Source organism: Orcinus orca, chromosome 4 (assembly GCF_937001465.1).
Source record: "Orcinus orca chromosome 4, mOrcOrc1.1, whole genome shotgun sequence".
NCBI lineage: Eukaryota > Metazoa > Chordata > Mammalia > Artiodactyla > Delphinidae > Orcinus > Orcinus orca.
The window spans coordinates 80609303-80634400 of NC_064562.1; the positions used below are offsets into that span (position 1 = coordinate 80609303).

At 40.7% G+C, this 25098-nt stretch overlaps 1 protein-coding gene across 4 annotated transcripts in view; it reads right to left on the reverse strand.

Moving 5' to 3' along the window:
- Window positions 1-1378: 1378 nt before the first annotated feature.
- The window catches only part of KIT (KIT proto-oncogene, receptor tyrosine kinase), an 85652-nt gene continuing 61932 nt past the window's right edge, over window positions 1379-25098 (reverse strand). For 2 of the 4 annotated variants that reach the window (XM_033425410.2, XM_012532460.3), the window contains exons 8-21: window positions 18552-18666; window positions 16705-16898; window positions 15416-15522; window positions 15195-15321; window positions 14813-14917; window positions 14185-14295; window positions 12812-12962; window positions 10882-10973; window positions 10224-10351; window positions 9027-9149; window positions 5445-5556; window positions 5231-5330; window positions 4776-4881; window positions 1379-3647 (exon numbers count right to left, since the gene is read on the reverse strand). In XM_033425410.2, the coding sequence (XP_033281301.1) occupies window positions 3519-3647; window positions 4776-4881; window positions 5231-5330; window positions 5445-5556; window positions 9027-9149; window positions 10224-10351; window positions 10882-10973; window positions 12812-12962; window positions 14185-14295; window positions 14813-14917; window positions 15195-15321; window positions 15416-15522; window positions 16705-16898; window positions 18552-18666 (1700 nt within the window). In that variant the 3' untranslated portion in view covers window positions 1379-3518. The remainder of the gene's footprint in view (window positions 3648-4775; window positions 4882-5230; window positions 5331-5444; window positions 5557-9026; window positions 9150-10223; window positions 10352-10881; window positions 10974-12811; window positions 12963-14184; window positions 14296-14812; window positions 14918-15194; window positions 15322-15415; window positions 15523-16704; window positions 16899-18551; window positions 18667-25098) is intronic. The other 2 variants (XM_004268264.3, XM_012532461.3) reach the window with 1 other exon arrangement.

Sequence of the window (25098 nt, forward strand, 5' to 3'; positions counted from 1 at the left end):
GGCACGAACCCGTGTCCCCTACATCGGCAGGCGGACTCTCAACCACTGCGCCGCCAGGGAAGCCCAAGTCACCATTTTTGAATGCTATTTATGTAATAGGCATAAGAACAAGGTGGTCTGACAGCTTCATTTTAGTACATTGAGGCAGTTACCACGGTTTTGGAAAATGAGATTTCAGGAGTTCATCTGCCCAATGTCACAGAGCAATAAGGGGTCGAGACAAGGCTGGCACCTTTGAACCCAGTGAGAGACTGGACACCGAGCATCTGCTTTGTGATTAAAAGCTGGGCCAGTGAAGGTAACAGCTACATTAATAATATAAGGGCCAGGGATTGCTTCTAACTCTTGATTACACACACATGAGAAAGTCTAAATGACAATGAAACCATTCATAAAGGATTTCTTTGTTTTGTGGTCAATTAGCATTCATTCCTGTCAGTAATAATATAATGGGAAAACGCTTGACCGAGATGTGGGTCTGTTTTTCATTGATTATTGATGTTTCTGGCCACACCATTCCCTCCTGATTTTAAAAGGATTCTTCTTCATTACAGTTCACCGTTCACCCCTTTTCCCTCTCCTTCCAGGAGTTACTTCTGCAGATGTAGATGCCATGTCAAAAAAGAAAATAAAACTGATGGTGTTTTGTGTGCTTAACTCATTTTTAATAGGATTTTGTGGTTCGGGGTGATTCTTTGTTTTAAGCTGGAGTAACACTCAGGCTCTATGCAGGTTCCAATGGTCTGGACAGTCCCTGCTGATCCCAAAGGTTGCTCCAGCCAAAGGACAGTACCGAACTAAAAGGCACAAGTCACCTCCCTCCAAGCAAGTGACAGAACTTCACTTTGTTCCAGAAGCAAGTGAGAATGAAGATGAAAGGGTGGAACATGGACATGTCGGAAGGGATGTTAAAAATCCAAACCAACAAGAATACAAGCCACGTTCTTGGGATTCCTCATGCCAACCTTGTGAATTACCGTACTGTTCATATTAATTTTCAGACAATCTCTTTTAGGAAGAAACATGTCAGTTATATTAGATTGAACCACATAAACTTGCTGCTAACCAGGACGGTCATTTCACATGAGTCAACCTAATAATCATCACAGCACTGTGCAGTCATCTCAATGTGTTCTACATTTATTTCTCAATTTACATGGAGACCTTGGGCTGTAGAGAGAAAATGAGAAAATACAGCACATACAAATTCTTAACAGATGTCTGTTGAATCTTTAAGTATATAAATCCTAGCAATCTGGTAGTCTCGCATGTATCTTACGCACACTAGGTACAAACCATTCTAATGTCAGGGTGAATGCACTTTAACACTTTCCAGTTTAATTTCCCTGAGTCTGAAATAATTAAAAATTCCACTTGATTTATATATTTACACTTTTATTAGAATTCTTCAGAACTGTGAACAATTGGACAACATATCAGAGGAAAAACATATAGAACATCAACATCCTTTAAACTTGCACCGCTTACATATTTACACATAAAGTTACTTACTGTATATATAAAAAATATTTTCAAGGACTCATGGGCTTGGGAATATTCAAAAGACATTATTGCTACATTTCAATATTTACCAAAAAAAGCCACAAAATAATTTCAAACATTAAGCCACTGCCAAAGAAACATGGGATGTAAAAGAAAAAAATTATAAAAATATAAACTTTCAAGAATATCCAAGACAAAACTCTCAGTGAAGTGCCCCTGAAGTACCTAGACATCTACAATTAACAACCATTTTTCTTACTATAATCAAAGTCAATAGAAACACAAAGGAAATTTTCAAAGTATGGCAAACAGCGACAACTTCTTACGTGACAACAAAACGCCCCAACCTGTTACCTTTGGAAAGGTGCGAGAGCATAGAACTCCAGTGCAAATGGTTACTTCCAGATAAATGGCCACAGTTCTCTAAATGAAAGCTAAGAGACCTAGGAGGAGAAAACCGTGAGGGCAGCATACCTGAATCTCACGAGACAACACACAAACCTTGCCATGTACCCATGGATCTCTTCCAGTTGGGTAGGAAAAAAAAAGGTAAACTCTAACAGTAATATCCAGGCTACAGCCTAAAGTGTAAAATTTAAATGTTTCAGTGGGAAAGTAGCATTAATAAGGTCTAAGGAACAGGTAGAGTATGTTGAGTATAAATAACAGAGTGCCTTAAGTGCAGCTGGATTGCAAATCAACAGGTCCTTAAGCACTGCACCTCCTATATGCCTCTATGTAAGCTTTGGTAAGCTTCTCTACACAGCTAGGTGGAGTGAAACAAGAGCTGTGCTGAAGAAAGCCAAGCGACTTCTTGGGTACTGAAGGACCCTCTTGGGCTCAAGGCAAGACTACTCCCAAAATATCTGTCTACAAGCATACACACGCGCGCACGCACACATACACACTTATATAGATACTGGCCCAGTGTCTAGGACATGTCTGTGATGGAGGCTGAATTTAAAGTTTACTTCCGGCTACAGAAGAATCCAACTGAGACAGTACTGTTTTGTCACTTCTGCCGGAGTCATGCAGTAAATCGGTCACTTTTTCAAACGGCATCAAATCCACTGAACACAATGCCATTCTGAAGCTGGTCAGCTTGTTCTGGACAATCTCTAGAGCAAGTTCATCGGCTACAAAGGAGATCTCTGTTAAGACTGTGCTTGGCAATTATGTATTTTCTTTAAAAAAGAAAAAAAAAAAAAGCACTAACGGTTTCCTTCAAACTTGTCTGGCTCTTCAGCTATCCCTACACACAGCAGACTCAAGCCAGAATCATATCCAGAAACTACATCGTGTGGGTATCCCCCCTCAAATATGTGAATCTGTACAATTTACAGACGAGTATATACAAAATGCAGGCTGGGGAGGCCTTCTCTCCAATTCAGCTCCCTAATTGTGAACTCTATTTAGAAAACAGGTCAGGACCACAAAGGCTCACACCCAGCAGTCTTTATTCGTGCCTGGAAAGCATTTTTCCACGGCCTACGTCTCACTCCCAGCATGAAATACTAGATTTCTTGAGCCCAGATACTCATAGGCTTCTGCCCTTTGAATAACATTCTATTTTCCACATCAAGGGATGAGCTTTCGGTTTCTAATCTTGCTGCATCATCGTATCATTACGGATGGTTATGAGGAATGAAGGTGACTACTGCCATGTATTCAAATAAACTATCAACTATACTTTTCAGGCAGAAATTGGAGAAGCCCTGGGAAAGACTCAGGGTGTCTATAGCCCGTCCCACCCACCCTTTCTCCAAGTCTGAAGTTATTCCGTTAACGGGGGCTAGCTTGCTATTGGGAACATATGCAGCTCAATGGTAGCGGATGACAGAAATCATCGGCCACTAAAGTATGCTCATAAAGACAGGAGTACAGTGGGGTGTCCATTACCCTGGAGGAGGATTCGAGTCGAAGGAAAACAAAATAACCATTATGAAAACCAAAAGAATGGGGGCCGTTCTTGTCGGGGAGCCCCCCCACACCGACCCCCAGATGCGCATTCTGCTTCAGACGTCTTCGTGGACAAGCAGAGGCTGCGTGGAGGATGTGCTGCTGCCCACTGAGTTGATCCGCACGGAACGGTCCACCGAGGGGGTCTCCCGATGGGGGCTGCAGTTCGCCAAGTTGGAATAAATCTGAGGAAAACAAGTCCGCAGTTAATACACCAGCCCCCATAACGAGCACAGCAACAAAGGGGCACGTCTGCAGCCTCAGAATCACAACTTATGAAGACTCCTAAAGCCAGAAGGTTTACAAGACCTTACAGCCAAGAACCAAATCATATTGACCAAAGACAAGCTTTGTTCTATCCCTCATTTTCCCCAAGGTCTGACTACCTAAGAAGTGATGGTGCAAAATGTGCTTTTCTGCTGGGACACATCTGGGAAAGAGAATGATCTAACTTTTATAAAAGGTGTATAAATCTCTACAGCCAACTCCAATCCAAAGGCTGATGTCAGTCACTAAGAAATCGGTGGTCCTTCCGGGGGTCTTCCATTGAGAACCGGGCTCTTGGGTGTGAAATGCTGTTTAATTCAAAATGTGCTTTGACAGACACCCGGAAGAGCAAGCTTCAACCCAAAAGTATCAGTGGTATATGCTGAAGAAAAGACAGTTCTAAACACACAAACCAGAAAAAAAGCAGGTTAAAAAAAAATCCGAGTCAAAGTAAGGATCACTCATTCTTCCTTAAAAGCCAAACAAATGATGGATTTGAGTTTTGATTTCCCCCCTCCTCAAATCACTGGGAGGGATCTCCCAACTTCAAACAACGTCTTCATTCTCTATGGCTTGTGGCCATGACAGCTATCTGCCACATTCTGGCTATGCTTTCTTGAGCAGAAGGTTTATTTTACTGCAGCAACAAGCTGTCTTTTCTCTGATTTTATTCTAGTGCACATCACCCCAACCCTCCAAAGGCTGAATAGCCTGACACGTGAGGCAGAGCGCATGCCGACCCCATGACCAGCACTTGGGGTGGAAGAGGAAATGTGGCAAATCCTTATGGAAATATCTATGTCCACACTTCTGAGTGCCAAGCCCTCTACTCTTTCACCTCCTTATTTCATAGCCTTGGCCCAGAATGGAGGGGTTGGGTAAAAAGAAACTGTTTCCATTGCTTTACTTTCCTACCCAAAGCCCAATTTACAGCCCAAGCCAAGGAGAGAAGGGGTGGGTAGCTTAGTCCTCACCCCCAGAGCCTGAGAAGGACACGCTTGGAACCAAGAGAGCAGAGGTCCTTTGCCCAGCTAGAGTGTACTCACGTGATTGGTGCTCTCTGAAATCTGCTTCTCAATCAGCTGCACAATCTGCTTAAATGTCGGCCTTTTCAGGGGATCAGCATCCCAGCAAGTCTTCATGATGTCATACCTGCAAAATGAGGGCCATTTATCACTCCTCAATGCCCTTAACTGGTCCTCAGGTGTATGCCATGCAGCAATTTCAAAAATAATTCCAGGGCTACGCAACTGGACATAGTGAATGACATGGGCATAAAATAAAACTGTGTCTATGAGATGCTGCCAAAACTTTCTGTATATTTGGTGACAAGAATTATGAAAATCAGCTACAGAAATGACCTTTGACCAGGATGTCATAAAAAAGGAACCAACCGACATTTTAAACTGTGCTAGTGAAAACCCTCAACATCTGAGTTTGTCTTTAAAAAGGAAAATAAAAGGGGAAACATTATCTGAAGGAAGAATGTCTGGGCCCTTACATTTCCGCAGGTGCGTGCTCAGGGCTGAGCATTCGGAAACCTTCCTTGATCATCTTGTAGAATTTAGAATCGACTGGCATTCCAGGGTAGGGGCTGCTTCCTGAGGCACAAACAGTTTGCAATCAGTGTAACAATACGCAAGCAGGACGCTGACAACACCTTAAAGAAGATGCTCTAAGTCTGATCAAGGAGGCTTTGGCAAGGCTCGTTTTACCTAAAGAGAACAGCTCCCACAGAAAAATCCCATAGGACCAGACATCACTTTCAAACGTGTACACACAGTTGAAAATGCTCTCTGGTGCCATCCACTTCACAGGTAGCCGAGCCTGCAATGGAAGCATAACAGAGTCAACAATGTTAATTATGAAGCGCAAAAAAAAAAACAAAAAAAAAACGGAACAGAATATATTCCTATAAATGTTGCTTCTGCTGAGAGGTGGAGGTGAGAACTTGACGGGCATCTCACGAAGGCCTTCCACTCACATAACCTCAGATGACCCCGACTGCCTCTGAAATAGGTGGATCACAAGTACAGCTGACCCTTGAACAACGAGGGTTTGAACTGCATGGGTCCACTTACACATGAATATGTCTCAATAATAAATTCTACACGGTCTGCGGTGAGTCGAATCCAAGAATGCAGAGGAACCGTGGATACGGAGGGCTGGCTCTAATTTATACTGAGATTCGTCCCTGCATTGTTCAACTGTATACTATCCCCATTTTCAAGATGGGGACATTGAGTCTGTACAGTGTGGTGGATAGGAGCACAGACAGTCAGACACAGATACATGGGTTCTAACCCTGGCTCCACCACTGGCCTTGTGTAACACAGAGGTTAGTTACCACTGAATGTTATTTACCCTTTTCCCTTGATAGAAACATGGCCTCCCACGGTAAGGACTGCATGGCCCAGCTCCTTCCCAGCTGCGTGCAGCCATGTGGCTCAGTTTTGGCCACTAAGGTATATAAGTGTTGTGTGACAGCTTTAGGAGAACTTCCTTAAAATGAAGCTGGCATGTGCCCTGTGGCCTTTTCCTTCTTGTCTCTTCTGGATGTGTTGGCTGGCTCTCTCATGGCCATATCATGGACCATGAAGATAAGGGCTACACCAAGGATGGTTAAAAAAAAAAAAAAAAAAGAAACAAAGGTGGAGGAATTCGCTCCCCCTAGTACATCATGGAACCTCCATACCAGGCCCGGCCTGCTACTCCTATATTTGTTTTACTTTTTTGGGGGTGTTCTGTCATATGCAACCAAAACTATCCCTTACTAATACAGTGGCAAAGTCACTTATGCATCTATAATTAAGCCTCAGGATATTCTTCTGTAAAGCAAAAATAATACTTCAAATTCCATGAGTTGTCTTGGGGGTTAAATGAGATAATATGGGTACCAGTGCTTAGCTGGGTACTGCTGACTCACTAGCGTCTGAAAACTTGCCCTGTACAAGCAAGCACGTGATAGAGAGTAGCGGATATGCTGACTATGACTATTCCAATGTGGTGAGTGGCAGATTTGGGGTTGAAATTCAATGGCTGAACTTCACATCCTGAACTCCTCCTGCTAACCTCGAGCCAAACTTTCCGTGACTAGTCCTCTTAGAGACATTTCTGAATTCCTGGATCTTAATTTACCGTAAAAAGCTAAATCAATCCTTCGCTTAATCCATTTAGGATTGAAAACTGGGAAGACAATTTTTTCTGGTCTTAAAGTTATTTTAGTCAGTAGGAAAAAAAAAAATGCTTTCCAGTATCCCCTCCCAGATTTTATGCTAAAACTCTTATAGAGGCCCTTAACCTGAGATTTACAATGTGTCTTGAATTCAGGAGCTTGTGAACTTGGAAGGGAAAAAATTACATTCTTGTGTTGACTAACTAAAGTTGAGCATTTCCTTAAATTATAAATTCAGGCAATAAAGCACCAGGTCTTAGCAGTGCCTGTGACTTTGTCACCAACAGTAACATAGATACCTTCACATTACAGTTTTATATTCATCACTTAGACATCACAGTAGTTGTTAGACCCACAGTTAGAACATGTTATTCTGTGTAACAAAGAAGCACGTGTAATGAATATCACAGAGGTACTTTTTAATATTTTAATAACTTCATTTCCATTTAATGGCTTTTCTCAGTATCCTATGTATTTTATGCATTTAAAACAGTGTTCTGACAAGGGATCCACAGCTGTCACCAGACTATGATAGGGGCCACAGCACAAAAACGACCAAGAACGTGTGTGAAGAACTTTCAGAGAAACTGACACAACGAGGAGGTCTCAAATGACTATGATGTAAATTTGGGGCCAATAACATGTTGTGTGAGTTTCCCTGCTTTTAATTTTGTCCCATTAGGTCTCCTTACCCAGTAGCCTGGTGAAGGGTGATATCTGTGACTGGTTAGTAGAACTGGCTTAGCTGGAGTCCACAATCTGAAGCCTGGTGGGACCTAACCACCTGACCCATCCTTGTTAATTCCAACTAAGGTCACGAGCCAAGAATGGGCTATTAAGAAGCTGCAGCATAACCACTGTCATGATTACTTAGATTCTAAATAAGACATCTAGCCATAATAATAAGTGCCTCATATAAGTATTAGCCACAGTGTGCCTGGCACTATTCTAAATACCCTACTATGTATATTAACTCATTTAATCCTCACAACAACTTCACGAGGCAGGTGACAGTATTATTACCAAAAGGAGAAAAACCAGGTTCAGAGGTGCTGGGGTAATCCTTGCCAAATATCACACAACCACTGAATGATAGAACCAGGTTCGAACTCAGCAAGACTGGGTCCAGAACCCAGTAGCCTTCTGTCAATACTCAAAGGCCTGGATAGAGAACCACCTTTCATTCTTCCTTCCAATAGTGTACCAGGACGGAGAGGACTTGGTGTTATTAACACTCCTAGCCTTAGGGAGTTACTAGAAACGCATGCTATCATCAGGAAGTAAATCCAGGAACATTTCTGCAAAGAAACAAGTCTAGTACAGCCCACCCACAGAGATGCCATAGCGATGGAGAAGGAAATATTACATCATTATAAGGCACACAAGAGCTACCTCCAGGAACAGCTCTGGACCATAGGTATGGGCCTGGGAAAATAGATACAGAAGAATATATGTTCAAGACTATTGGCTTCCCATACTAATGGGATATTCCTCTAGAAATCATAGGCTCCGGTTTCAGCCTCTACTGACCCGTGTCATCTCAGACAAATATCACTAAAATACACTGTTTTTAGTTTCTCCAACTTTTAAAATGTGAAGACTTGCATTCTAATGCCAAGGGTTTGTCCTGATGATACAATGAAAACTGGCAATGAAAGCACTTTGAAATAAAATCACTATGTTCCGTAAGCCAATTATTCCTTATGAATGTCTTTAATAAGCTCTTGATTATAAGATTCAACATTCTATATACCTAACTCTGAACATTATCTTAGACTTAACATTCTCTTTTTCACATAGCATGTCAGTCTCAAAATAAAATTCTCCTGCTGTGACCTTCAGGTCCACATTTGTTTCACTTGAACAAAATCAAGTTCATTGCTATTCTCAGGCTATAATGAAAATTAAGGCTATTTCTGTTTCCTTCACATGCTCCATAATTACACAATTAGAATTAGGAATTCTATTATCGGAATTTTGCTAAAGTACACTTAATTTGACTGCTAAAATGCATGGTACCGCAAAGGTAGGATTTGCATTATGAAAATCCTAAAAAGCAATACTTAAGAAAACTTGAAACAAAAATCCTTCACTGGACTGTCAAGAGAGAGTGGGTACTCACATTTCCTTTGACCACATAATTAGAATCATTCTTGATGTCTCTGGCTAGACCAAAATCACAAATCTTTGTGATTCGACCATGAGTAAGGAGGATATTTCTGGCTGCCAGGTCTCTATGAATACACTATTAGGAGAGTGGGAGACAAAAGAAAACCATTTACATTTATTTTAAACTTTTAAAGAGTGAAAGCTATGTTTAATACTAGAATGCTGCTCATGTCATACAGTGCCAATACTTTTGCTTTACGTTTAAACTATTCAGTGCACCAAAAATAAATATCTAGATTACACTTTGAATGATGTTCAAATTTGTGTTTCACATTGTTAGGACCTTAATTACTATAATCACTTTCAAAACCAACTTGAATAAATGCTTCTTTTTTTCCTTAGGACTACTTTCATTCATAGGAAAATACATTATAAATAGTCCCATCATTTTTTTAAAGGGAAAACTCATTTTACATGCTTCTCTTTGAATGCCCTTTTAAAGAGTTTCTAAAATGTCTACAACTTCAATCTGATACCTCCTAAGGACAAAGGGAAGAGGCTCTTTATTTCAGCCATCCTATATCCTCTTTGAGTTTGGTAATTGTTTGGAAATGTCACCAATGATAACTTAAGGGTAGGTTCTGTAACCTCATTCTATTCTGCTTGTCCCATTTCCTAAGGAATTCCTCTCACCCTTCCGGAGACCATGTTCCTTGTTTTGGTTCCATCATTCTCTTCCCACCCCCAACCTTCTGATCAAATGTTTATCACTCTCTCTTGATTCCTTACTCCCCTGCACTTTGTAAACCATACATGCAATATTTGAGGTCTAACTTCAAAAAGACCCAAGTATATGCTTCACCGAGCACTGCAACTACATGAGGTACCCCCTCCTTTGGCTGATCAAATAATTCTCTCTTTATTTTCTAAGAGCAGCTCCTATATCCTAAAAACCAAGTTTTAAATGAATTCATTGCATATAAAAAATATATTCATAGAAAGCTTATTTAGACAAGCTTGCACTTTAAAGCTTACAAATGAGAACATGAATTCCGAAGAGACAGCAGTTAGAACATGAAGAAACTGTATTTCCTCTGCTTTTGGTTACCACATTTCAAATGACACTCTGCCTTCTAACTATGGCTCTAAAATGCCCCTTGGGGGCCATGGGGGCAAGGAGAGGACTCTTCTGAGAATCACCCTCACTTACATTCTTCGAGGCGAGGAATGCCATGCCCTTTGCCACCTGGTAAGAAAAGCTCAGCAAGTCCTCCAGGTCTAGGGCCAACTCATCATCTTCCATGATGGCAGGAGTCACGTCTCTTTCTATGTATGAACCTGGTAGGAGGAGAAGGGATTTTCCTAGCAATTAAAACCTTCAAGTAAGGACAGTAAAAGACAGTGACAACAATACCTCCAAGGGCTGGTGATCAAGGAACTGATGTGAACTTGCAGGCAAATCACCTCCCCAATGTTAAGGACAGGTAGGTACCGAATCACAAAGCTAATATTCCCAATCCTGGGCTAAGTTACAAAATCTTCAGGGAACAAGAACAGTGGATGAATACAAAAGTCTCATATTTTTTATATGCAAAACATGTATTTGATATATTTTGATATGCATGTTATCATATATGCAGTAAAATGCTCAGATACAATAACACACGCTCTGACCCCAAATATCCACTTGCAACCCTTAACTGCCACTGACCACTTGCATTGCCACTGGATCCTGTGGCAATGGATCCTAGGCCATTGGATCCTATCCTAAAGGAGAACCGGTCACTACAGGAATGGTGTTCGATTCCACAGTGGTATGAGAAACCCTCTGTCAATGAAGTTGTTTTTATTGCTTGATAGGTACCCACCTATTCTCGAAGATCTCCTTTTGTCTTCCTTGGTTGGTACAACGTAAGAAACTCCGGGTTTCATGTCCATGTACTCATTGGTACTATCACCACTGGGAGAGATGAAACATGCATCAAATCATGATTAAATAAAATGGGAAATGGGGGAGCACACCATCCCTTTTTGAACATAAGAGGCTGCTTTTATTTAAAGAAAGCATTGCCAAGTTTCAATAAGGAAAATCTTGTTCAGTAAGATACGAGTTTTTAATATTCAACATTCGGGTCCAATCCCCGGAAATTAGATGGCCGTTTTTGTGTTCAATTGTAGATGGAACTCAGGTCAGAAATTTCCCATCTCTTGATGCCAGGGATTTAATGAGAAGCAGAGAACCAAAAGCATTATCCCACATTACTTCAAACTCTCTAAATTAGCCTCGAGAGAGACAAGATGAAAGAGACAAAGAACCAGAGCTTCTGAGATGTGTTATTAGTGGGGGAAGACAGAGATCACTAACATATAGCAACTGATGGAAGAAGGGTTAAAAAAACCAAGTTTGGTTCAGATAAACACCAATAATTTGGATGATTTTCTGAACCATCTGGACCTCTTGAATCTGCAACATTTGGCTGGAGAGTCTTCAAGATTTCTAGTACTTCCTGCTTCTGATTAGCATAGAAACACCATGACAACAATCTCCTTCAGAGTGTGCTAGTGGTTCCAATCCCATATGGGATCCCAAAGCACAGAAAACACTACACAGGACTGAACAATTTAGGCCATTACTTCAGAAAGTTAAAAAATATACAAGGTTTTAGAAATAAGGCAAAGTGGCTCATTTATTCATATAAAGAGGATGTGCACTAGAGAAACTAACAAAAGATGGTTTGGTTTATACTGTATTTTACTTCCACTTGTCACTACTCAAAGTTTACAGGATTGAAAAAAAAATTAAAAAGCTTCACCTAGGATTTAAAACTTTAGCCAGAGGTATAGAAAAACACTTTAGGAGGTAACCGCCTATCAACAATATTTACCAAGGTCTCCCTGAGGGCCTGGGGTTAAGTTTAGGAGACAAGTCTTGCCTTCTCAAAATGTAGGGGATATAGTAAATAAAAAGGAAAGAGGAAACCCACCACACAACTGCAGAAATATAAAGTATAAGGGATTAGGCGCAATTACTAGGATTTCTGTTGGGCAGGGTGATCTAGGAAATCTTAAATGGCAGATCTTAACAACACTTGGAAAGAAAAGGCAAGACGTGGCACAGAATTCTATTCTGGTTGTAAACTACACCGATTCTCCTTAAAGGAACTTGAAGCCCTTGACACATCATTCAAGTTCAGAATGGTATCAAGGATGAAAGAGATGAAAATAAGGCACAAGTTTTTAAAATGTGCTGGAGCAGTTGTGCCTTTGAGAGCATGAGTTAAGAAAAGAAAGGGTAAGGTATACAGAAATAATTCAGAGGTAGATGGAGAGAAACCTATGTGCAGAGAGCTGTCTGGAGCTCTTTGCCATTCTGTTAAAGGTTTTAAAGGAATTTACGGTGACAATTTGGCAGCCTTTCCCACTTTCCCTATAAACAGTGTCTCACTGTAAAGACGCATACAGTACCCGGCTCAACAGTATAAAGAGAATGACACCAAGAACAGAACGATGATAAGAGAAACAGGCACAGAATTCATTCAATTGAACAGAACTAAAGCTTAGAAAAACACTAAAGATGCATTTTTAAGAATCAACAGAAATTTAAGTTCAACACTATTTCAATCCTTAAAAACACTATTTGAACCTTCTAAACCGTTAATCACATTTAAATCATTTAATAATTCTGATTTTGTACCTCAAAGTACCTCAGGTTCACTTTTTTAAAGAATCAACCTTGATTGTAAACCCTCAGACTCCATGAACTGCCTGTCAACAGCTATTTATGTAAATCAGTCTTACCAGGAAGACTCCTTTGAATGGAGAAGGTTTTTATAAAGCGCCGCTTCTGCGTGATCTTCCTGCTTTGAGCAAATAAATGAATCACGCTTTCTTCTCAAAAAATTCAGAAGATCACCGTAGCAACAATATTCTGTAATGACCAGGGTAGGCCCTACGAGCATTTAAGAAAAGGTTAGGAAAAGGTGAGATATACAGACCATCCAGCCTCCCATAAAAATACCCAAGGGTGATCACGGCCATTCACACTCAGGTTCAAGGCTAAGCCTACTTAGTACAAGTACGATCCTATCTATTAACATTGCTTAGCAAAAAGCAGCAGAGTAACCTTTTTACCTGAATTTCTAAGTGATCAGGGGCCAGGCATGACTGCTGGTTTTAGACAAGTTATAGCTTTCACCGTTACATTATTATCAAGCCTCCTATTTGATTCACTTCTGTTTACAGTGGGGGCTCCATGCCTCTTGGTAACGTTATTATGGAAATGATGATGAGCACACACACACAAAAAAAACTGTGGCCTAATAGGAAAACCAACCACCAGCTGAGACGAGGAGGTGGGGGAAACCCTGAAATGACAGGGCATCGCCTGTGTTCCAGGGCCTATCTGTCGAACTTTTTTTTTTTTTTTTTTTTTTTGGTGTTGTGCACGCCTAAAGAACTGTAGCTCTGAAGTTAACAGGCAACTAATTAACTCGGGCAGAAATCTCTCAGGAACAATTGGTGATGTGGTGAAGCAACATTTATGGGGGCTGTTTTAAGAAATTATATAACCCTGTCAACTTGACAGTGGGTCTCTTCAGACCTTGAGGAATGGTTCATTTTACACATCTTTGTTCCTTCTGACCAAAATGCCTTCTGGCAACATCCCAGAAAGCCTTGATGAGGGGACTAATGACTGCTTCCGAATTGGAAATTTCTTTTTTATAGAAGTGAAATGTTTGCTCATTTGGTGTATATTTGAGGGCTGGAAGGCTTAGAGGACTATTTTTAATGACGGTATGTACATGAACATTAACCCTTTAGTGGCTAAATGTCATCCAGCAAAATATAAAAGCTCACAAGGTAAAAGAAAAGCTTTCTGGAGGAGATGAGACATTCTCGAGATAGTCAAGAGGTCAATGTCGGTGAGACATACACGACTGTAACTAGGGTATGTCCTGGGCTGTCCTGCCCCATGATGATAAAACCTGAAATATACATTCTTAAAGTACAACAGCTTGGGTGGTGGGGTGCAGGAATCCAGCAAGAGGTTAGCCGCCTGGGTCAAAATCTTGCAAGGAGCTTATAATCAAGCACTGTCAAAAACCATATCAAAATCTCCCATCTTTTGATAATTTGACCCATAACAAGAGTCAGGTTGGCCATGGCCTTACCTCCAATGGTGCACGCTCCAAGAAGATTCACAATATTCACATGATTACCGAGGTAGCTTAAGACTTTGAGTTCAGACATTAGGGCTTCGCGTTCCGTTAAATGGGCACTTGCTAAAATTAGAAACATCTTATTTTAGCAAAAAACAAATCTGGAGGGGGGGCTTGGGATGAACTGGAAGATTGGGATTAACACATATACACTAATATGTATAAAATAGATAACTAGGGTTTCCCTGGTGGCGCAGTGGTTGAGAGTCCGCCTGCTGATGCAGGGGACACGGGTTCGTGTCCCGGTCCGGGAAGATCCCACATGCCGCGGAGCGGCTGGGCCCGTGAGCCATGGCCGCTGAGCCTACGTGTCCGGAGCCTGTGCTCCACAACGGGAGAGGCTACAACAGTGAGAGGCCCGCGTACCGCAAAAAAAAAAAAAAAAAAAAAAAAAAAAGGTAACTAATGAGCACCTGCTTATAGCACAGGGAACTCTACTTCTCTTTGCTATATGGTAGAAACTAACGCATCGTTGTAAAACAAACTATATCCCCCCCAAAAAACCCAAAAAACAAAGCCCCAAAAAAGACAAATCTGGGACACTGGTGGTGAGCACGCACAGTAGCCTGCAGGAACTTACGTTTGAGCATCTTCACAGCAACAGTCATGGCCGCATCTGACTTAATTAGGCCGTATGCAGTGGCCTCAACAACTTTCCCGAAGGCGCCGGCACCCAAGGTTTTCCCTATAGAAAAGAAGACAAGGAAGTAAGTGGCAATGGTGTGGTGGGACTGAAGGACTATTTGTGTCATTTCAAAACCAATAAAGGATTTGGGACAAATTTGTCTAGATACACTTCCTTAAAGTGTGCTTGATGCCAAATCTATCAAAGGTGGTGAAATCTCACAAAAAACACTTATTGTTTCAGGTGGAATAAAATAAAGGAAGCTACTGGGGTTCCCTAAAGTCACTGTTATGTGTACACAGAAAGGTTATGTGGAAAGCCCCTGTTGCATACTGACCAAAACTCAGCCTGTTTCTGGGAAACTCCCATTTGTGATCATAAGGAAGTTGCGTTGGGTCTATGTAAACATAATTGTTTCCATTTATCTCCTCAACAACCTTCCACTGTACTTCATACATGGGTTTCTGGTGGAGGGAAAAAGGGAAAGAGGCATCATCTTTTCATGGTTAATGGTTCAGCCATTATAGCGTTCAAGGCAGAGAACAAATAAATGGTTACCTGCAAATATTTGTATGTAAGAATCATCACGATGATACACATCATACCAGCTGCGATCACAAAACCAATCAGCAAAGGCGTGAACAGGGTATGGGCATGGATTTGTTCTAAAATGAAGGAGGAACGTGGAATCACAACCTGTTAGTGGGGTCGGATCTTCACCACGACCGCCTTGCCCCCAACTCGCCCACCTCCCACCTTACTGCCCATCACGGCAGAAGTCAAACCAGTTGCATCTGAGCTCCTTGCCTTGATTATTATCTTATTCTTGTTATTCAAAGGAATCTTTTAAAATAACAGCTTTAAACCAGACGACTGTGGAAAAGAAGTTGCGATTTCCATAGCACAAGAATAACGTTACGCTGTTTGTCAGTGAAAAGTGACATCTCAGTGAACTTTGCACTTCAAATTCCTGCCTTGAACTTTAAAGTGTTTCCTTTATGGATATCTTATAGTTTCTTCTTTATGTTTTCCTGACTTTCCAAATTTTCTACACTGAACATTGAGCTTCTTTCACAACCGAGAAAAACACTTTTAAAGTGTTTTTTTCACTGCACTACCTGAAAAAAATCCTATGATGAAGAACAATGTAAGATTCTTCCCCTTGTTACTCAAAAACTGAACAAACACCACTTTCTGGCACTCATCTTTGCCAACTCAAGAAACAAAAACCGAGCCCTAAGAATGTAGGTGTCTAGTTCCTTTGTCTTCTGACTTCGTACCAATTCATCAATTCGTCCACATGCATGGTTCAACTTATGTTAGGAGAGCTGGTCACTCATGAATCAAATTTTCAAGATGGTAAAGAAATAGCTCACTAACGTGATTCCATAAAAGGTAATGGTAACTTTGTGATATGGTGTCTGGCAATCTGTTAAAATAACTGATTTTAAGTCACAACTTAAATAATTTTTCATTGAATTTAAATCTTTAAATTGTCCCAATTCTGTTTCTGTTTGGATATAAAGTAAGTCTAGTTCTCCTATTTTCTGTCTCTACCCCTTCCTAATGGAAACCGTTGGAAATACACAATTAATTTTATACAGATACATATGCACACACATACATACATGCACGCACGCATAAAATACATATAGTACATGGTTACTGCACACATTTTATTAACAAACTAGCACAGGATGAAACTGAGTCAGTTTGATGACAATCAAATGTGCAATGTGACTATTACCAGAAATGACATGGCCAGGGATGGAATGGACTTAAAATCATGATGGACATGGCAGGCCGAGCCTAAACATCCCCTTAAATTGGATTAAAAAGAAATATACCTTTGCTGTTACCTTTAAATGCAAAGTTAAAATAGGCAGAACTCTTGCCGACATCGTTGTAAGCCCTGCACTCCACCGTGCCATTGTGCTTAAAGGCGCTGTCATCAATGGAGCTGTAAACCACTAGTTTTCCAAACGGCGACACAGATGAGTTTTGGATCTGCACATCCACTGGCCCAACAGGGACAGAACATCTAGCGGGAAAAAAACAGCAGTGCAGACTTACTCTAGGAAAAAGAATCAATCGATCAAACACATTGGATGTGGCATACTTTTAAAACAAAGTCAGAGGTTTGTAATCAGACATTTCCTTTTACAACTGAAGAGTGTGATGACGGATGAGCACGTCTGTGGCACCATGAACAAGAAAAGCGCTTGGAAAAGAAGAAAGAGGTTTCAGAGTGAGATGTGGGTTCGAAATCTGGACTCAAACACCTATTCCGTTGACTTCCGACTAGTACTTAAACCCTCCAAGACTCAGTTCCTACAGCTGCAAACTTGGGGTGGTAATACCCATCTTGGAGGGTTATCGAAAGGATCAGAGATGAATTCAATAAGACGGTTGGTTCATATCCTGGCACACAGTATCCTTTTATAAATAAATGGTGAAAGAACGTATGAAGGATTGAAAAGGAAGAGCGTGGAGGAGGAAAGCAGTAAAGTCTATGAGGATGAAGACAGGGCCAGCCGCCAAACACCAGACGTGAGGACCCTACGGCTCGAGGTACGATCATGCCGCAGGGCTGGACTCCAGGCGGCAAAGACTCAGATGACCCTATTTTAAATTATCCCCCCCATATGCCTGGCAATTTTCTATTCCCTTACCTTGCTCTTTACTTTCCCCCTTAGCACTTAACACCTGCATATGGTAGTTATTTATTTCATCTTCTGCCCATCTCTGCCCATTAGAATATAAACTCACAAATGGGACTCAGGTGTTTTGTTCACTAGACCCATGTCTGGCCTAGAGGTGGAACTCCATAAATATTTGCTCAACAGATGTCTAAAACTACTGTGGTTGCTTTCCCTGTGGGCATACTTTCCAGGGGTCTTGAACCCCCTATTACTCCCCAAAGAAAACACTCCACTAAAACTCAGCTGAGAACAACAATCCTATGTAACCTCTTCCAACTTGGTGTTGATAAAAAAGGTCTATTCCGTGAAAAATGAAATTTCTATTATTATCCTGACTATTTAAATGATCGTGACGTTACACTGGCCTGAGTGTAAAATAGCATTTGATGGATAAAAACAGCAATGCTGACCCCATTTTCATCTCCAGGTAATGTGAAAGGACAGTTTAAGGTTTAAGTGTGGATTGTGAGGGAGAGGAAGTACAATGCCAGATGTGCTCTGCTCAGGTCCTGGGCACCTCAATCAAGGAGAAAACCTTTTTAAAACACATAGCTCCCAAACGCCGCATGTATGTGGTAATTGTGCGATCATTACTTTTTGGTAACTTGGCAATTAACTTCCGAGGTAATTTTTTTCATGATAACTACAGCCACATTTCCCACACATATTACCTCCTGTGTATAGATTGGAAATCTAATTACTCTGTCCTGGAAAATTGCTTTATCTACCTGCAGGGTGGAAATTGCATGATAAATCCAAGAAGATAACCACCAAAATAGAGAAGTCATTCAGCAATCATGTTTCAGCAAACAAAATTCATGTCTACCAAGAAAAATATAGCAATTATGTCCTTTAAAAAGCCACATGGATAGAAAAAAAATTAATCAAAACAAAGTTTGGTTTTTTTAAAATCTGAAAACATATTTGAAATTCAAGTGAATTGCAGTCCTTTCCTTATGCATGTTAAGTAGTACCCAAAATAATCATCTCACCTCTGCTCGGTTCCTGGACAAAAATACCAATCAATGGTGGGCTCTGGGAATCCTGCTGCTACACACTGCAGCATGCCATTCATGAGCCTGTCACGAGTCAGGATTTCTGGCTTTGCTGCAGGGAGAGAGAAGTGGCCTTATGTCAGACTGCTGGAAAACCTCACCAAGGCTCACTCCACTATTTCTGAATCCTCAAAAACTTTCTCGAGGCCGAAGGGGACCCCGAGGAGCATGTTGTTCAAAGGGGAGAATCTGAACCAGTGAGTGGAAGGCACAGGGAAGGCAGATGTGAGGGTCTGACCAAGAAAGGCTTTCCCGGTTAGAGCTGCCCAGTCCCCACGTGGACTGTCCATCCTACGGATGCCGGGGTCTCCGAGATCTCCCTGTCCCGGGGATGGCTGAGGTCGCAGGACCACCGGGCAGGGTTTCTGTTTCCAGTGAGGGGGAACCTGAAAGACGGCATCTAATCAGGATTCTAGGATTCCCAACTATCTTAAAGGTGGAAATCCGGTTTAAAGGTTTCCTGCCATCAGGATTTCAAATTATCGAAACTTTCATAGGAATTTCAAGTTATTGCAGGAACTAGAATACTTCCCCTTTTTTTTGGGCGTGGGTGTGGTGCAGATAAGGAGCTGAATCACCCTTTTACAGAGAAGTCAAAACATAAGAGTAAAACCCAATATGGGCTTTTAACTCCAAACTTTTATTTCAAATACAAAACAGCAACAGAAAATGAGAAGAGGAAACCAGCTCAAGAGTTTTATTTATACATATGTCTAAACCTGAGTATAATCACTGAAAAAGTAAACTGTATCATCAGCAGGAATGCTCTAATTTGACATTTCTGTGTAACTATAATAATCAACTGATGTTCAATCAAGGGTGCCCTAAAGCACTGCAAATTCTTGAGATTATTTCTAAAGTGAACGGAAGATGAATTGACATACAGTTGTTCTACTGGTAATATATCTGAAGGATTCTAACCCTTTGAGAATGAGTAAGCTCCACTGTGAGCACCTGATGGCAGGGATGGTGACGTGCTCATCCTGCATCCCCGGTACAGCATCGCATGTGCCGACGCCAAGCATGAGCACAGAGCTACAGGCGGCCGCGTGCGGCAGACAGACCTGCACCCCAGCTCTGACACTTAGAGGTTCTCTGCCTTCCACCAAGTCTCCTCGGGTGTCCAGTGGGGAATAACAAGAGTACCCATTTCATAGGGATACTGTGATAACTAAATGAGATGGCGCACACAAAGAACCAAGAATGATTCACAGAGGCGAAACAATAAATGTATTAATTACTAATTTATTAGTTATTCATTTATTCAGTTACTCTTTTCTATTCAGAGTACCCACCCTCCTCGGTTAATCAAGTTTGCTACCAGTTAGGTTAACTGTATTTGCCACTCTAAATATTCTCTTCAATATCTAAAAACTGCTTCAAGATAAGCATGATAACGTGTGTGTTTTAACCCGATGCATTGGGAATTTGACATTGATTATGTTGCAACTGACAGGAAGAATATACATGGTCAGAGGAAAAGACTGACAGATCAGAAGCTTATTTCCTCGAAGGAAGGAAATAAGCTGATAAATGACATCTTTGTAGAACGACCTCTCAGCACCTCACCTCCTTGCAGGCAAATGGCTTGGCAGGGATCAGAGTGTCTGCATGCATGGCACACCCACCTGTCATTCAACCTGGCCCTGCTGATGCGCAGGCCATTTGGCTAATACACACAAAAGAGCAACAATCCACAAGCAGTCTCAAGGTAGGGGCATCCTTGAGAGTTTGGATCCAATGCCAGCTTTCACAAATAGAGCAAGAAGACAAGCCATCGTCTTGCGAAAGCATCCATCTGGCAAGTTTCATTTAATTATCATGGGCAACTGTGTGATCGGGCTGAAAAGTAGGACGTAACACAGAAAGCAGCGGAACTTTAGGAGAATGCTATTTGCTGAAGACTGCAGGCACCATACGGCAGGTCTCTCTGGACTCAATTCAAGTGTCATCTTCTTTTCCAAGCCATCCTCAACTCTCCAAAGACAAGTTGGTCAGTCTCGCCTCCCTACTCCTGAAGCCCTTTAGAGCACCTGACGCGCTTATACAATATCCTGGTGTGTCTCCTCCTCCGTCAGACTGTATGTTCTCAAGGGCAAGGGCCATGTTTCACTGACTGTACCTCTGACTCCTAGCAGAGTCTGACCTATGGCAGACATACAGTAAGAGCTGTTGAATGATTAAGCCCCCCCAGCGGAACAAGTCCCTCATACTCCAAAGGAATTCAATTAGAGTCACAAAAAGGGACCTGGAAGAACAGCCTAATGGTGATTTTCCTGTGTAGGGGGCAGGATTTACACTATTTTTTCAACAGTGGGCCATGACATAAGAAATCCACACATATACCTGGCTGTGTGATTTTTTTTTTTTGCATACTGAGATTAATGATGAGAGGGGAAGGTCTACACATAGACAGTAAAGATAACTGGATAGGACTCAAATGGGAATCAAGTCCATAAGACAGATCTCCTCATACCAACCTTCCTTTTGTCACTCATTCTTCCTAACGCTACATGATGGATTTTTAGTGGAATTAAATATTACTCAGTACGGGGGAAAGGGCTGAAAGGATGCCTGATGACGTTCACAGTGGTTATCTCTGAGTAGCAGGGTTATGGGTAGTTTCTATTTCATTCTTTTGACTTAGTTTCTAAATTTTTTTCTTTTTTGACAGTGAACACATAGCTAATAACAAACCTATAAGACATTTTTTAATTAAAAAAAAATTGGAACAGCTGAAAATTACATAATCAATTGCATTTAGCTTTGGTTACAAGATCCAAGCCTTCTAGCATGACACCTGGTAGCAGTTATACAACGGCCAGGGCTGGCAAAAGGTACAGTCAGGCTGACCTACTTGTTCCTGTCTGCTGGTTAATTAGGCAGATGTTTAAGCTACTATCCCAACCTAATCTAAGGCTAACAGAGCAGCTTTTGTCCTGTTGGACCTTAGGCTGGCAAACCAAGCTCGGAGGGCTCCTCAAACTTCAGTGTGCATTTGAAGCATGAGGAGATGAGGTTAAAATGCACGTTCCTGGGCCCCATTTCCAGAGATTTAATAAGTTGAGCATCTGACCCAGCAAAGGGCTTTTTTAGAGAATCTTCAAGCGACCCTACAATGAGGCAAGAAGAGCACCTAAGGCGAGGAATTTAAGAAGCTTCTCACCCTCTAGGTCTTGCAAATACAGGCTGGCACCCTGAGTGAGCACCTCCTTAAATTTGGCAACCTAGGCATCTCTCCTGCCTCATCCTAATTCCAGCCCTGTCCCTAATGTTGGTGACAAGAGACCTCATTGTGAAAAGGCTAAATTACATGAGTCCAGTTTGGGCTGTACATGGCAAGTTGCACTACAAAAAAATGTTTAATGCATAAAGAATGAGCTAGGTATAATTCTGATTCCTAAAAATGAAAATCTGGGCTCATCTGCATTTTCTAAGTGCCTCAACGCACCGTCTAAGGCATTAAATATACATTTTGCTTTTAAAGACACATAACTCCCTGCAATTCTCCAGGTTAAATCTGAGCTGTGTTTCCTTAGATATTCTGCAATCAGCAGTATACCAAATGACACATTCCTTAATTCCTCCCAAGTTGGAGGTTTAGATAAGCCTAAGAGGTGTATAAGCTATGTATTTCCCGTGGAGATAAAAATTAGCCTTGTCTCCTTTCAAAGCATTGTGGACCTCAGTCATCTGGCGTCTCCGACAACACTGATCAGCTCGTAGGCAGATTTCAGAGTGCTTATAACTCTTCTGAGAATTTATTGCTCATGCAATTAAAAATCCCAACCATTTCCTGACTTACCCCACAGATATGTGATCTTACAAAATATTCCTTTTCACCAACATCGTGTCCATACGGAAGGCAAGAACAAATCGAATTTTAAAGAACACAGCACAGACAACAAGAGCTGGGGGGTGGGTGGGAGGAGGTGCACAGGTAACTGGTGGGGAAGCACTGAGTATAGTTCTTGGCTCAACTTAACTACCTCCACCAACTCCTGCTACAAATGCGTATCTGCCCACACTCTCTAATCAGCAAAGAACACAGACTTAAGTGTCCATACAACAAAAGACAAAATGAAGAGGGATCTTACGGATGAGTATGTTTTTACAGTTGTAGGTCCCATGATATTTAATGGCAATACAGCAATGATTTGTAGCAATTTGTCACTATCATGGTTTGGGTCTGAGTCAAATCTACGTTCCTGCCATAATATCGTTATAATAAAGGAATTTAAATCAACTAAAAAAGAAGTATTAAAAAACTCAGGTTAACTTTTACTTATAAAAGGAGTATCATACTTTTTTAATACTTTAAAAAAAAATCCCCAGAACAGATATTTTGAAAATACATTTTGGATACAAACAATTATATATAAAATGGATAAACAACAAGGTCCTATAAGGGAACTATATTCAATATCCTATAATAAACCATAATGGAAAAGAATATGAAAAAGAATATATGTACTATATATGTATGTACAACTCAATCACTTTGCTGTACACCAGAAACACAACATTGTAAATCAACTATACTTCAATAAAAAAAAAATTAAAGAAAATACATTTTGTTTTATACATTCTTAAAGATATCCAGCAACTGGTGTATGGGTACTTTAATAGAAATTTGTTTAACAAACGAAACAAAACTTCAACTATAGTGTCCTACATCCAGTTCTGTTTAGCAGAGTGTCTATCATTAAAAAAAAAAAATCATTCTCCTACTGAACTGATGTCCCAAATGAAAGGTATGCAAATTTTTAATGTAAAAGGTGAAACAGTAGTATTTTACATTTTAGAGGCCATAGGTCTCTCACAAATACTCGATTCTGACACAAACATAACATGTAAGCAAATGTGCAAGGCTGTGTTCCAATAAGATTTTATTCATGCACACTGAAATTTGACTTTTATTTTCACATCTCACAAATCTTGGTGGTTTTTTTTTTTCCAACCATTCCTACCACCCACCCGCCACCCCAAAGAAAGAAAGGAAGAAATTCTCAGCTTATGGGCCCTTCAAAAACAGGATACTTGTCAAATCTGGCCAGAGGGCTATAGTTTGCCAATCCTTATTCTAAACAGCCATCAAAAAAGATCTCCCTATCCTGAAAGTTAGCTTTAAAAAAAATGATGAAACTACTTGGAGAAAGCCTTCCTCAGCCAGAATCACTGCGCCCAATTTACAGGAGCACCATCGCTAGGTGACCTAGACGGAGGGGGGATGTGTACACATATCACAATGCAACCCTCCCTGCTGCCAAGGAGTGCAGGCATGTGATAAAGTGCTATTTTTCTACTCTGTATGACTAGTGAATTCAATGTGCCACATAATTCAGAAGTGGAAGAGAAGGGTTACTGACACAATGCCCATGGAAAGATTATGTACCTATTCTTGGATTAATTTAAATCTCCACTACATTATAGATGACGCTGTATACATTTGTAACTGAAGGGGGCTAATCTGATGTAAGAACACATGTGGCTCAATTGGGAAGGAAATTTCCATAGAGCAGAAGTTCCACTAATATGAAAGGGACTACTCATGTTATTTTTACAAAAGTATATCCCAAGTCCAGGGTCAATTCTAGCTGAAGCTTACATGGTTCCAAACCTAAACCTCTTCTGCTTTTCCACCATAAACATGAAATAATGGCTAGACCACACCAACAAAGGGCCTAACGATCTAGATGGGTTACCTGTCCTCCAATTGGTTCAGCATTTTAACAGATCTCCATATTACCAAGAGACCCCACCAGACCAACTTTCTAATGAGACATGAAAGAAAAATGATACCAACACGTTTCCTAAATTTTTTCAAAATATAAGAGAATCAAACTCTAAAGTAGGTTGCCATGATATTCCTTTTTTCTTCCAATTTAAATGTCTATAGCAATTCTTGCATCCACAGAGATCCTCTTCATAAGAAGGAGATATTAAAGTGCCACATCAAAAACAACACTCATAACTCCCAAGCAATTTAAGAACAAAAACTCATTTCAAGTTCAGGAAAAGAAAATAAAAACAGACTTTAGATACTGTCAAGTATCTCAAATCACCTATAAAAAAATTAATGTAGAAAGATAAGAAACTATTTTTACATAGATTAACTACCCATACTAAGAAGATCTGAAAATTATTCCTTAATTTGGAACTGTCCTGCAAGCCAGCACAGTGTATCTTCCGTGACATATGTTCGAGACATAAGAGCCTGAAAGATGACAGATGATAACCTTATCAACTTCCAGGCACTTAGCTGAGGTCGCTCATTTGAGATTAAACAAGATAATTATAAACTTTAAATAATCATTTGGTTGGTTTCTTTAAAAACTCAGTCACATCATTTCAGAGTCCCACCCTCACACACCACAATGTCTCAAAATGGTATCAGATACGGGTTAAAGAAATTATGAAATAGCCATGCAGTGAGATTACCAAAGCAATACTGTAGAAGAAATATTATGGTATGGAAGATTGC